Here is an 11,326-nt window from a genome sequence, read left to right as displayed (position 1 = left end):
GAAAAGAAAGGAAAAGAAATCTGCTCTGCTCCTCAACACCTACCCAGGTCAACTTCACACCCGGAGTTGAAGCTACAATCTCCCCAAGACACACATACTCACACCCAAGTGCACCCACCCAACCACAGAAGCATACCCCAGGAGACCTGGGTCGCAGCCACAATTCACCCACAGAAGCACAACCAGAGATTCATACCCTCTCCTAGAGTGTGTCCCACCAGTGGGTTTCAATCCTAGCTCTGGCTGTGGAACCTGGGCCCCTCCCCTTTGTGATCTGAAGCTCACTCTCCCCATCCTAGAATGGGGCTGGTTTCCCTCTCCTAGGCAGGGCAGCCTATGGCTCTAACTCCTCCCTCTTACAGTCCCCAGTCAGCCCCTCTCCCTGCCTGTCTCAGAACTGGACACATATTGAGCCCTGGCTGTCCTTGAGAGTCTCCTGGCCTGGGGGAGAGTACTGAGGGGCCCACACATGTCAAGGACAGAGATGACAGCTGTTGGACCCTTTCTGCAACTATATACAGGGCAGTCTGTGCAGACCCATCCCTGTCTACCACTGGAGAGGGTCGGCAGAGAGGGGAAATGGCTTCTCCAGGGTGCCCAGTCCAGCCCACGTTCCCCACACAACTTCCAGGCCCACGTGCAGCCCTCCCTGCAGCTGGCCCAGGCTCCAGGAATGGGAACCAGTCCCATTCTAGGCTGGGGAGAGTGAGCTTCAGATCACAAAAGGGAGGGGCCCAGGTCCCACAGCCACCCCAGGAGACCCAATCGCTTGCAGCCTGGGTGGCCTGAGAGCCCATGGGGTCCCACTGTGGGGCCTGGGTGTGATCCAAACAGCATGAGCTTTGACATTTAACAACATTTAACAAGCTCTGCAGTCCTGGGGACTCAGTTTTCTCATCTTCAAATGGGGATACAGTGCACACTCAGCCCAGGCTTAACACTTCACATGCAAGGCAGCAATTATGAGACTCAGAGAGGTCATGTGACTTGCCCAAGGTCACACAGCTGGTAAGAGGCAGAGCTGGGATCTGCCAGAATGCGTGCATGCATACACAGAGAGCTGCGGGTGTACCCACTCCTAGGCCACCCTGTCTGGTCCCTGGCTGCTCTGGCTTTTGTCTTGTGGATACAGGGAGGAAAATCAGAGTTGGGCAGCTGCAGCCCAAGCTCAGGATCCTGGAACTTGGGGCAGGCAGGTGGGCGGGGTGGTTCTGCTCTGCCCCTGCCAGGAAAGGCTGGCCATCACCTGAGGCGGAGCCAAGTCAGGTAGGGCTGGGGTGAGGAGAGGCAGTGCTCTGGCTGCTGCCCAGCTGGACTGAACCATCATCATCATATCATCATCATCATCATGAGCTGGCAGAGCCCTCTTGAGGCTGGGTGGGGGCTATTATAATCCCAGTATCCGCAGGAGAATACTGAGGCTCAGAGAAGGAGAAAGGGCCTTTCCCATGCAGGGGAGTCCAAGTCTGACCTTTCTGGGAGCCTGGAACAGTGTGGGAATTCAGGGAACCTCAAGTGGGTGGCAGTGCAAGATGGAGACCTTGGGTCCCCCTCGCGATCCATGGCAGGCACCCATTTGCCCCCCTCCACTCCTTTGCATGCCCCCACTCATGTCCACTCTGCATGCCGCATTCTGAGGCAGGCTGACAGACATCCCAGGGGCCCTCCCAGCTTCAGTGTCCACACACTGAGTCCTCTCAGATGCATCACTTCCCTTCTCTGAGCCTCTTTCCAGGCAGATCTGTAGGGACTTTGTAGGTTCACTGAGCATGTTTGTGTAGGTTGCTCACTGCACAAAGGCACCTGGGAGAGAGATCACACCCCCCTCTGCTACACCGTGCACTCTGGTGAGGCTGCATGTTGCCTGGAGGAGAGACTTCTTTCCCTAGCTGGCAAAAAGGTGCCGTGGGGGCCGGTGCAGCCCTGCGGAGGAGAGCCTGTGAGAACGCATGTGTGCGAGGGTTCACATCGGGAGGGCACTGGTCCTCTTCTGTGCAACCTGTGAGTTAGGGCTCCCATGCAGATGACTGATAAGGAGACCTACAGAAGAGCTGCCCAGGAAACAGTCTCCTGAGTAGGAAAGGCAATGACTGAGCCCCAGCTGGAGGGACCCTGCTGGAGACCACCTGCTCCTAGGGTTTGTGTCCAGGGTGAACCACTGCCACCACACCCCCACAGGCTCATGACAGGCCCTTGGCCCAGGGCTGAGGCTGCTGCACCTTGCTCCTCTATTCTCCCAGGCAAAGAGCTGAACTGTGGAGGGCGGGGAGCTCCCAAGTGGATTTCAGGGACAACTGCCCCCTGACCCCGGCCACCCTGTCTGCTACAGTGCCTGAGATTCCACCAAGACACTCCTCGTTTAAGGCTAAGGCATAGTCTACACAGCACAGAGCCTTGCCTCTGCATTCCAGCTGGCTCTGCCTTTCACTGTGGGCCTGGGTGAGGTCCTTGTCCTCACTGAGCCTCTGTGTCTCTAACAGGGGTATCAGGGGCCACCTGCAGAGAGAGGGCCTGGGGGCTGGGGAGTCTGGGAAAGGGTTTTGTAAACTACAGGTAAGGAGGCTATGATTAAGTTGCAGGTACCCCAGCGGGGTGAGGAGGAGTGGGCAGAGGAGGCTCTGGAGTGCTCTCTAACTCACAGGAGTCCGGCTATTGCCTCATCCACACACTGAGGGGCTGGTACAGGATTGGGGGTAGAGTGGGGAAGGAGCAGGAGAAAGCACTCCCAGGGGGCTGTCCAGGGGGGAGCTGCCAGTAGTCGGGGCAGGGGTAAACCTTGGGTCTGCCATGGATAGTAAGGCTTTCTGCAAGTTCCTGCTCCTCCTGAGCCTCAGTTTCCCCCAGAGAAACGACAGATAAGGGTCTGGGCCACCATGAGTCCCTCTTCCAGGGGGTAGGCTCCTTGGGAGTAGGACAGGTCTGCCCAGGACCCAGGACCTGGCACTTGCCGCATAGACGCAGCCTGTGGCCCTGTCGCAAGAACATTCCAAACCCAGAGTCTGACAGGTGCCTCCACTGACACCCCACCCAATGGCCACCTCTGGAACCTGGGCCTGCAGATGCCTCCCATCCATATGGAGTCCTGTCGTGTTCCCCATTGAAGGGAGGGCACCTGGGAATGGGCACTGCGGGACACACGCCTGTGTCGGAACCAGCCCTGTTGCCCTGGCGATGGCTCAGGTCCTGGGCACCCAAGGGGGCTATTAGTAAGTGTGGGAGGGGGTTTCCATGGTGGCAGTCCTGAGGGGGCAGATGCAGGGCTCAGGGAGGGGCGAGGGCCGGCGGGACCTTTCTCCTTTGTCCGCGGCACACTAGGCCTTTGTTCTTGCCTGGGTCCTTTTGACAGATGTGACCAGGACCATGGGTGCGGGGAGGACTTGGGTTAGAGTCCCCCATCCCAGCGAGTACTGAACCACCCTGGAGGGAGGGGAAGGAGGGCAGAAGAGGGGGTAGAGCCCCTGGACTCACCATCCACTGGGGCGCCCTCCTCCTGCAGGTGCAGAAGCCACTCCTGTCCCCAGAGGCTGGGCAGGGCGACTTTCAATTGGCTCTTATTACTGTAAACACCTTCCCCAGCGGCCAGTGGGCAGCCTGGGTGTGTTCCCAGGGCAGGACCAGGAGAGGGCGGGGCTAGGAAGGGCAGGTGAGGGAGGAGGGGAAGGGGCTGCCTGTCTGGGGTTGGGAGGAGGGCATTTGATCCAGCGCCATCCAAGGCATCTGTTCAAGAACATTTTATTCCTGGTGCCCTCTGGGGTCTCTTGACCCAGCCAACCCCTTCCCTGACTCCTTTGATGCTGGCTTTGGTACTTGTGAGGGCCTGGGCACCAGGACGGTTCCATGGGTCCTCACGTGCCCCACTCTGTGACCCTCCTCCATGCTAGTGCCTGACCCAGTATGTGCCACGGAGGACCTCCTCCTCCCGCACTGCCTGGTCCTTGCCGGGAAGGAAGCCAAGTCCCCGAGTCCCCAGAGTAAAGTGCGGTGCCCATTTGCCGGGCTGGCATCAGCCATCAGGCGATTTTGCCTGGGGGACACTGAGTCCATGGTCCTCTCAGAAGCGGGTGTCCAGGAAGGAGGTGGAGCCTCGTTGGGGCCTGGGGGGCCCCTCGATGGGGGGGCCCCGGGCCCGAGTCAGGAGCCCATGGAAAGTCTTGCCGCGGGTCTGGGGTTTCCGCCGTGGTGGTCTGGGCTCCTCCGGGGGCTGCACCACAATCCGAGGCACCTCAGGCTTGGCTCCTCGTCGCGCCCCTGCCAGCTGCTGGGCCTCGAAGATGGCTTGGGCCCCAGCGAGGCGGACCTGTGGCCTGGGCGGGGGCCCCGGCACGGAATCGGGCAGCTGGGCCAGCTGGGCCTTGATCTCCCGCTGCAGGTCCCGCTCCGACAGCACCACGCTGTGCACCTGTGGGGAGTAGTTGGTGCTGTGTTTGCCCGGCCTCAAGGCAGGAACAGGAAACTGTGAGGTCCCCAGCCCAGGAAGTGGCTGAGGACTGAGGGGCTGACAGCCTCACTGGGGAGCCACAGAAAGCCACTGGAGACCTCAGGTTTTTGTGTTCTCTGAAGCTCAGGGGACAGGAACTAAGTCCCCATTCTCACTTTGGCTTCCTGCTCTGGGACTCAGTTTCCCCCGTGCAGCAGGGGCTGGGCAAGTCCGAGGAGAGGCGGGGGCACCCACCTGTGACATGAAGGCCTCCTCCTGCAGCTGCGCGGCAGGGATGGCTCGAAGGGCTCCCAGTGTCTCCAGGAGGCCAGGGCAGGCCCCTCGCTGCTCTGCAGTGCCCAGCGCCAGGCGCACCAGTGTCAGCCCCACACGGAACAGTACTTTGGCACCTGCAAGCCGGGGGCTCATTCACTGGGAGGCTGGCCCTGCCCCTTCACAGTTCTGCACCCAAACCTGCCCTCAGCCATATGCCTGCCACTCTCCTGCCGCTCTGCCCTCCCTGGTTCAGGAACAGTGACAGGGTGGAGTTGCATTTCGGGTAACACAGGCCACTGCACTGGCCAAGTTAGCCTCAAGAGCCACAGATGCTTTGGGGAAGAGTTAATATCTTGTGAATTTGGTTACTGTCGCCTCCCATCCCCACCCCTGCCAGAATGAAGGTCTTGATCACCTGATGCTCAGATGCCATCCACATCTGGAGCCAGCAAGCACCCAGCAGGTGCCTGTGGGCTCCGGGGAGGAGCACCTCCTACTCTCCCTGAGCCAGGTCAGGCCTCCACGTGCTATGATCACCCAGCTCCTGCCCCAGGCGGCATCCGGGTGACAGGTGATGTGCCACCAGGCACAGGGCCATCACCTTCAGCACACCTGGTCACATGACTCGAGGCTCCAAAAGGGAACCCCAAAGCTGGTGAGCTAGCTCCCCGCCCACACCCCAAGGCTCCAGACCCCTCCAAGCCACCAGCTTCCTGCCAGGAGCCCAGGGCTACTGATGCCTTCACACCAAGCCCTCCCTGGGCCTCAGCTTGCTCATCTCCATGAGGAAAGGTCAGGTGGAGCCCTTTAAGGGCCTTTCCAACTTGGATCTGTGACCCTCTGATTCTAGAAAGATCCTAGGCAGAACTGCTCTTCCCTAAGCCAGGAGCATAGCACTTGGTGCACACTCCCCACAGTGTGAGCTTGGGCTAGTCCTGGAGCCTCAAAATCCCTTTCTGGCAGCCTCTGATCTGAGAAGAGCCACCAGGGGACCAGTGAGGTTCAGTGATGACAGTGACTGTCAAGGAACAATCACTACTCATACTATTGTCCTTCTGATAAAGGGAGCCTGTGTAGTGTTTGCCCTCAGGTGGGCAGGTCAGGCCCTGCCCAGCTCTGCCCAGCCCTGCTCTCGAGGTCTGAGGCTGGTTGGGAGGTGACCGCATGGATAGTGACTTGGACACCGGTGGCCAGAACTCTAAGCCAGCCAGTGGTCCTCCACTGTGTGGAGGGCAGGAAGCCGGCTGAGCACACGACAGGTGTTCAGTATGCACAGTATGCATATGCTGACTGATTTCTACCACGTTTTAAGGTGAAACCTCCAGACCTCACATATAGAACAGAATGCAGGTGGGTTACCAATGGCAGTATCAAGGCAGAGTCCCAAAGACACAGGGAGTGCAGCTTGCTTCTGCTCCGACTCCCCTCCTGTTCTTGGCCTGGCCCCCAGCCTCCACCTCTCTGGCTTCATGGCTCCAAGCCCTCCCTCCTTCGTAGACTGTAGCCTGGCCCCTGGGGACAGTGGCCTCTCTGGCCCCAGGCCTCCACAGGCACCCCTGTGAGTCCTCCTCCTGCACAGAGCAGCCAGAATGAGCTTAAATGCAGCCATCGCCCCTGCACTCCCCTGACACTCCCTGTCACATCCCTAGTTTTATTTTCTTCGTGACACTTCTGACAATCTATAAATATCTTGTGAATTTGGTTACTGTCGCCACCCATCCCCACCCCCATCAGAATGAAGGTCTCCATCACTTGATTCTCAGCTGCAGATCCACGTCTGGAGCCAGTGAGCACCCAGCAGGTGCCTGCGGGCTCTGGGGAGGAACGCCTCCTACTGTCCCTGAGAAGCTCAGGCCTCTGTGTGCTGTGATCACCCAGCTCCTGCCCCATCTGCCTCCTCTGGAAGCCTCCCTGGCCCAGCTCTGCACCAGGCGGTGCCTGGGTGATGGGTGATGGGTGATGTAGCGCCAGGCACCAGGCCATCACCTTCGGTACACCCAGTCCTGTGATTTGAGGCTCAAAAAGGGAACCCTGGAGCTGGTGAGCTGCCTCCCCACCCACGCCCCAAGGCTCCTGCCCCAGCCACTGGCTGCCCCACTCACCCTCACTGAGGAAGGCATCCCAGACACGCAGCACTGTGGGGAAGGGCAGGGAGCGGGCGAAGAGACACAGGAACCACTCGGGCAGGTACAGCAGGGGCCCGACGCCCACCTGCTGCAGGTGCTTGTGCACGTGTGGAAGCAGCCGCCGCAGCAGGGCCATGAACACCTCAGCGTCCAGCCGCACAGCCTCCTGTGGCCACGTCCATCAGCAGGCCAGCACCGCCACCCCCAGAGCCCAGGCTCAACCTCCCTCAGTCCCCAGACCCCCCACCCACTCACCGGGCCCCTGCCCCTCCTTCCTCCAGCCCCCATGTCAGCCTCTCACCATGTGGGGCCCGTAGTACCCAGGGAGGTAGACCTCACAGATCTGCACCAGGCACCAGAAGGCCTCCTGGGGAAGGGGCAGGGCACAGGTCTGTAAGTGCTCACCAAGGAAGGGACCGCAGAGGGGAAGGCAGGACAGGGGAAAGGAGTGAAGGGGAGGGCCTGGGCACCACAGGAGCCTGGACTCAGGGCCACTGCCAACCTGCTCAGTTCCTGGAAGCCCTTCCCAAAAGCCCCCTCCTCTGCCCAAGACAGCGTGTGCTGAGGGGTTTAGAGTGTTGGAAATCGCAGGGCTCATGGTGTTAGATTTGAAGGTCACAGGGTTGGGGTTCACTGGCCAAGGGTTGGGAGTGTCCCAAAGTTCAAGTCCTGGGTTTCTGGGGTCTTTGGGGTTGGGGTCACAGTCCCCAAGTTCAGAATCAGGAGTCGTGGGGTCAAGGTGATAACATCCGGATTCCTAGATGACTGGGGTCAAGGCTGGGGTCAAGGGTCCCAGGTTCCTGGAGTCAAGGTCATTAGGCTTGAAGGTCACTGAGGCTGGCAGTCATGAGGACCTGGGTCACTAGGACAGGGTCCAGGAATCAAGGATCGCAGGTTTCTGAGGCCACAGTTCCTGGGGATGGGGTTCCCTGGGCCTAGGTCACTAGGGTTCCTGGAGCAGGGTCAAGGTCACTCACCTCCGGGGGCAGGTGCATGAGCAGCACAGCAGCCACGGGCCCCTGGGCCTGGCAGTAGCCCTGCTCCGGTCGATACAGGGTGTAGGCCTTGAGCACCTGCAGGAGCCCCTGCTGCCTGTGCCGGAAGACCCCATAAGGGGCCAGTCCTGCAGGCACCCCCTTCTCCACCCTCTGGGGGCCTCTGCCCCGGCCTCAGCCTCCCTGGGCCTTGCTGGGTCCCCTGAGATGCAAGACTGTAGAGCTGGGCTGGGGAAAGTGGGCTGGAGCACCTGGGGCTTGTGGGGCTGGGGGTCCCTGGGCATCACCGGCCTCGTACCCGTGGCCCTGAGGTGACACAAACATCTCATGCAGAGGGAACTGGCGGTGCAGGTCCCTGCCAATGGTCTCCATCCACTGTGGGTCTCCAGGGGCCTCTGCCAGCTCCTGTGGATAGCCGGGAAGGTGGGTGTGAGGGTTCGGTGTGGTGAGGGTTTCTGGGTAGGGGAATTGGGGCCCCTGTCCACTCCCTCACCTGATAGGTGCCAGGGCTGTTCTTCTGGCACACATGGGCCCCGCACAACAGGGGCCAGCACCGGGCACGCAGGGCAGACGGGATGCCTTTCCGGCATTGCATCTTTACCTGTGGGTGAGGCCAAGGGCTCCACTAGGCAGCCTCCATAGCTCCTGCTGGCAGGCCCCAGGCACAGCTCATCAGCAGGCAGGGGCCCACTTTGGGTGGCAGGGAGCAAAGACAGGAGATGCTGGGACATAGGGTGGGTGCATTTTGCCAAGATGTGGGCTGAGGCAGAGAGGAATGAGCCACGGAGGCCAAGTGGGGCCCCTGTCCCCCCTCACCTTCTTGTACCGCCGGGACATGGTTTTCTCCCAGTGCAAGGTCATCTCCACCCACTTCATCTCCCGTTGGCGGATGAGGTCTGCAGGTGGCTGGCCTGGCCTGGGGATGCATGGCACAGGTATCCAGGCGCTGGGCAGCTGTTACCCAAGGCCAACACTGCCACCCTCAAGGCTACCCAGGTGAACCCAGCTCCTGGCCCTAGGGATCTCTGGGAGCCCTGTGGGGTGACCTGTGACCCAGAAGCTGCCAATGCTTGTCACGGGGACAGGAAAGGATGTGGCTTCGACGTGGGCAGAAGCAGGAGACTGAAGGGGTGAGTGGGTGTGTGTTGGGGGAGGGGCTGGTTGGCTGTCACCCAGGACAGGGACACAGACAATTCATAGGGGAAGCTGGCTGGAGAGAGCCCTGGACTGGAAGCCTGGAGTCCTGAGTTTGAGTCTGGGTCTGGGTCTGATCTCCTGTGTGACCTGGGGCAAGTTTCTGTCTATATCTGGACTTGTGTTTCTGTCTGTATCTTGGGGAAAGGGGGAAGGAGGAGGTATGGGTTCTGTGATTTGGATCTGGGATTCCTGAGCCAGAGATTCAAAGGAGAAGGATATTTTGCCCCAGTGGTGGGTGCAGACCCTCGGAGGCTGGGGGTAAGAGACGTACAGAGGCCTCCCCCGACCCTTCCCACCTTAGGGTTCCACCTGGTGCCTGCGGAGGGGTGCTACTGGCTGAGTCCCCCTCCCAATCCCTACCACCAGACCCTCCCAGCCTCCCTCCAGAATTCAGCCCTCAGCCCCCCGTCCTCTGTCCCAGCATCCCAGCATCCCACCATCCCTCACCCTGCCCCCTTACCCTGGCTCTGCCGAGCTGCCCCCAATGAATCCATAGCGGTCGGCCTGGCGATATGGGCCAGGCCCGCTGAGCTCTGAGTCGGACCCCAAAGAGCTGGAGTCATCCTGCAGCTCGGGAGGCTGCACCAGGTCCTCCCCCAGGGCCTGGGCCATGGTACCTGGGGCCTTCGATGCCACAGGCAGAGCAAGTGGGGAGAACCAGTGTGAGGGGCCACTCCCGGCCAGCCTGGGGCCTGGCTGTGGGGTCAGAGGGGGGAGGTTTCAGGGTATCTCACCAAGCCCCCTATGTCTCCTCTTTCATGGGGGCGGGGGCTAGGCCCTGCCCTGACAGAAAAGCCAGGCCTCTGTCCGGAGACCCAGCCCCAGGCCCAGCCCCTGTCCCCACCAGCCCAGCTCACCTCCCGCAGCACCTCACCTCCTCCTCTCACTTCCTCCTCCTCCTCCTCACACAGCTTCGGCAACCGCTGGGGGCCCCTCCCAAGGGTGGGGGGTGTCACCTCTTCCTCTCTGAGGCTCTTCCTGCCTGCCCCAGTGCCCCTGAGCTGTGGGCTCCTCCCACCCTCCCCATTGCCCCAGTGACTGCAGGCTTGAGTTCCTGTGCTGGTGTGGAGGGCCCAGGACTGTTAGACACAGGGGCCGGGCCACCTCCAGTTCTTTTGTTTGTTTCTTTTGAGACAGAGTCTTGCTCTGTTGCTCAGGCTGGAGTGCAGTGGCGCCGTCTCAGCTCACTGCAACCTCTGCCTCCCAGATTCAAGTGATTCTCCTGCCTCAGCCCCCCAAGTATTAGGGACTACAGACATGGGCCACCATGCCCGGCTAGTTTTTGTATTTTTAGTAGAGACAGGGTTTTGCCACATTGGTCAAACTCTTGACCTCAGGTGATCCACCCACCTCAGCCTCCCAAAGTGCTGGGATTACAGGCATGAGCCACCGCGCCTGGCCTTTATGTTTGTTTCTTGAGACAAGGTCTTGCTCTGTCACCCAGGCTGGAGTGTAATGGCACGATCTGGGCTCACTGCAACCTCCACCTCCTGGTCTTAAGAGATCCTCCTGCCTCAGCCTCCCTAGTAGCTGGGACTGCAGGCGTGCACCACCATGTCCAGCTAATTTTTCTATTTTTTATTGAGACAAGGTTTCGCCGTGTTGCCCAGGCTGGACGCAAGAGACCATCCCGCCTTAGCCTCCCAAAGTGCTGGAATTACAGGCCTGAGCCACCACGGCAGGCCCACCTCCAGTTCTGAGGTTACTGGCATGTAAAGCACCCAACTCAGGGTTCCAACAAGAATTAAGGTTCATTTATTGTCTGTTCTTTTTTTTTTTTTTTTTTGAGACAGAGTCTCTCACTGTTGCCTGGACTTCACCTCCCAGGTTCAAGCGATTCTCCTGCCTCAGCCTCCCAAGTAGCTGGGATTACAGGCGGCCGCCATCATGCCCAGCTAGCTTTTTGTATTTTTAGAGAGATGAGGTTTCACTATGTTGGCCAGGCTGGTCTTGAACTCCCGACCTCAAATGATCCACCTGCCTCAGCCTCCCAAAGTGTTGGGATTACAGGCGTGAGCCACTGCGCCCAGCCAGGTCTGCTCATAAAGTAATTATTTTTATGTGCACACCCTGCAATATTACTGTGCTACTCAAAAGCTAATTATGGGGCCAGGCTTGTTGGCTCACGCCTGTAATCCTAGCACTTTGGGAGGTTGAGGTGGGTGGATCACTTGAGGTTAGGAGTTCAAGGCCACCTGGCCAACATGGCGAAACCCCACCTCTGCTAAAAATACAAAAATTAGCTGGGCACAGTGGCGCACGCCTGTAATCCCAGCTACTCCAGAGGCTGAGGCAGGAGAATCGCTTGACCCCGG

The 11,326-nt window shown here is 59.8% G+C and overlaps 1 protein-coding gene across 3 annotated transcripts; it reads right to left on the bottom strand.

Moving 5' to 3' along the window:
• Positions 1–3,725: 3,725 nt before the first annotated feature.
• On the bottom strand, positions 3,726–10,229 carry TBC1D10C (TBC1 domain family member 10C). Of its 3 annotated transcripts, none has more exons than XM_032153633.2 (10): positions 9,886–10,228; positions 9,472–9,707; positions 8,631–8,730; positions 8,308–8,415; positions 8,113–8,219; positions 7,797–7,911; positions 7,121–7,186; positions 6,796–6,985; positions 4,673–4,827; positions 3,726–4,399 (listed from the first exon to the last, which is right to left on the bottom strand). In XM_032153633.2, the coding sequence occupies exons 2-10, from the start codon at positions 9,621–9,623 to the stop codon at positions 4,052–4,054; spliced, it is 1,341 nt and encodes a 446-aa protein (XP_032009524.1). In that variant the 5' UTR covers positions 9,624–9,707; positions 9,886–10,228; the 3' UTR covers positions 3,726–4,051. The 3 variants fall into 3 exon arrangements, with proteins under 3 accessions (XP_032009524.1, XP_032009523.1, XP_032009525.1); XM_032153632.2 differs by lacking the exon at positions 9,886–10,228 and adding an exon at positions 9,869–9,883; XM_032153634.2 differs by having other exon boundaries at positions 7,121–7,210; positions 9,472–10,229.
• Between the last annotated feature and the right edge of the window lie 1,097 nt (positions 10,230–11,326).

Source organism: Hylobates moloch, unplaced genomic scaffold (assembly GCF_009828535.3).
Source record: "Hylobates moloch isolate HMO894 unplaced genomic scaffold, HMol_V3 SCAFFOLD_5, whole genome shotgun sequence".
In the NCBI taxonomy this organism is placed as follows: domain Eukaryota; kingdom Metazoa; phylum Chordata; class Mammalia; order Primates; family Hylobatidae; genus Hylobates; species Hylobates moloch.
This window is presented reverse-complemented; position numbering and strand designations above follow the sequence as displayed.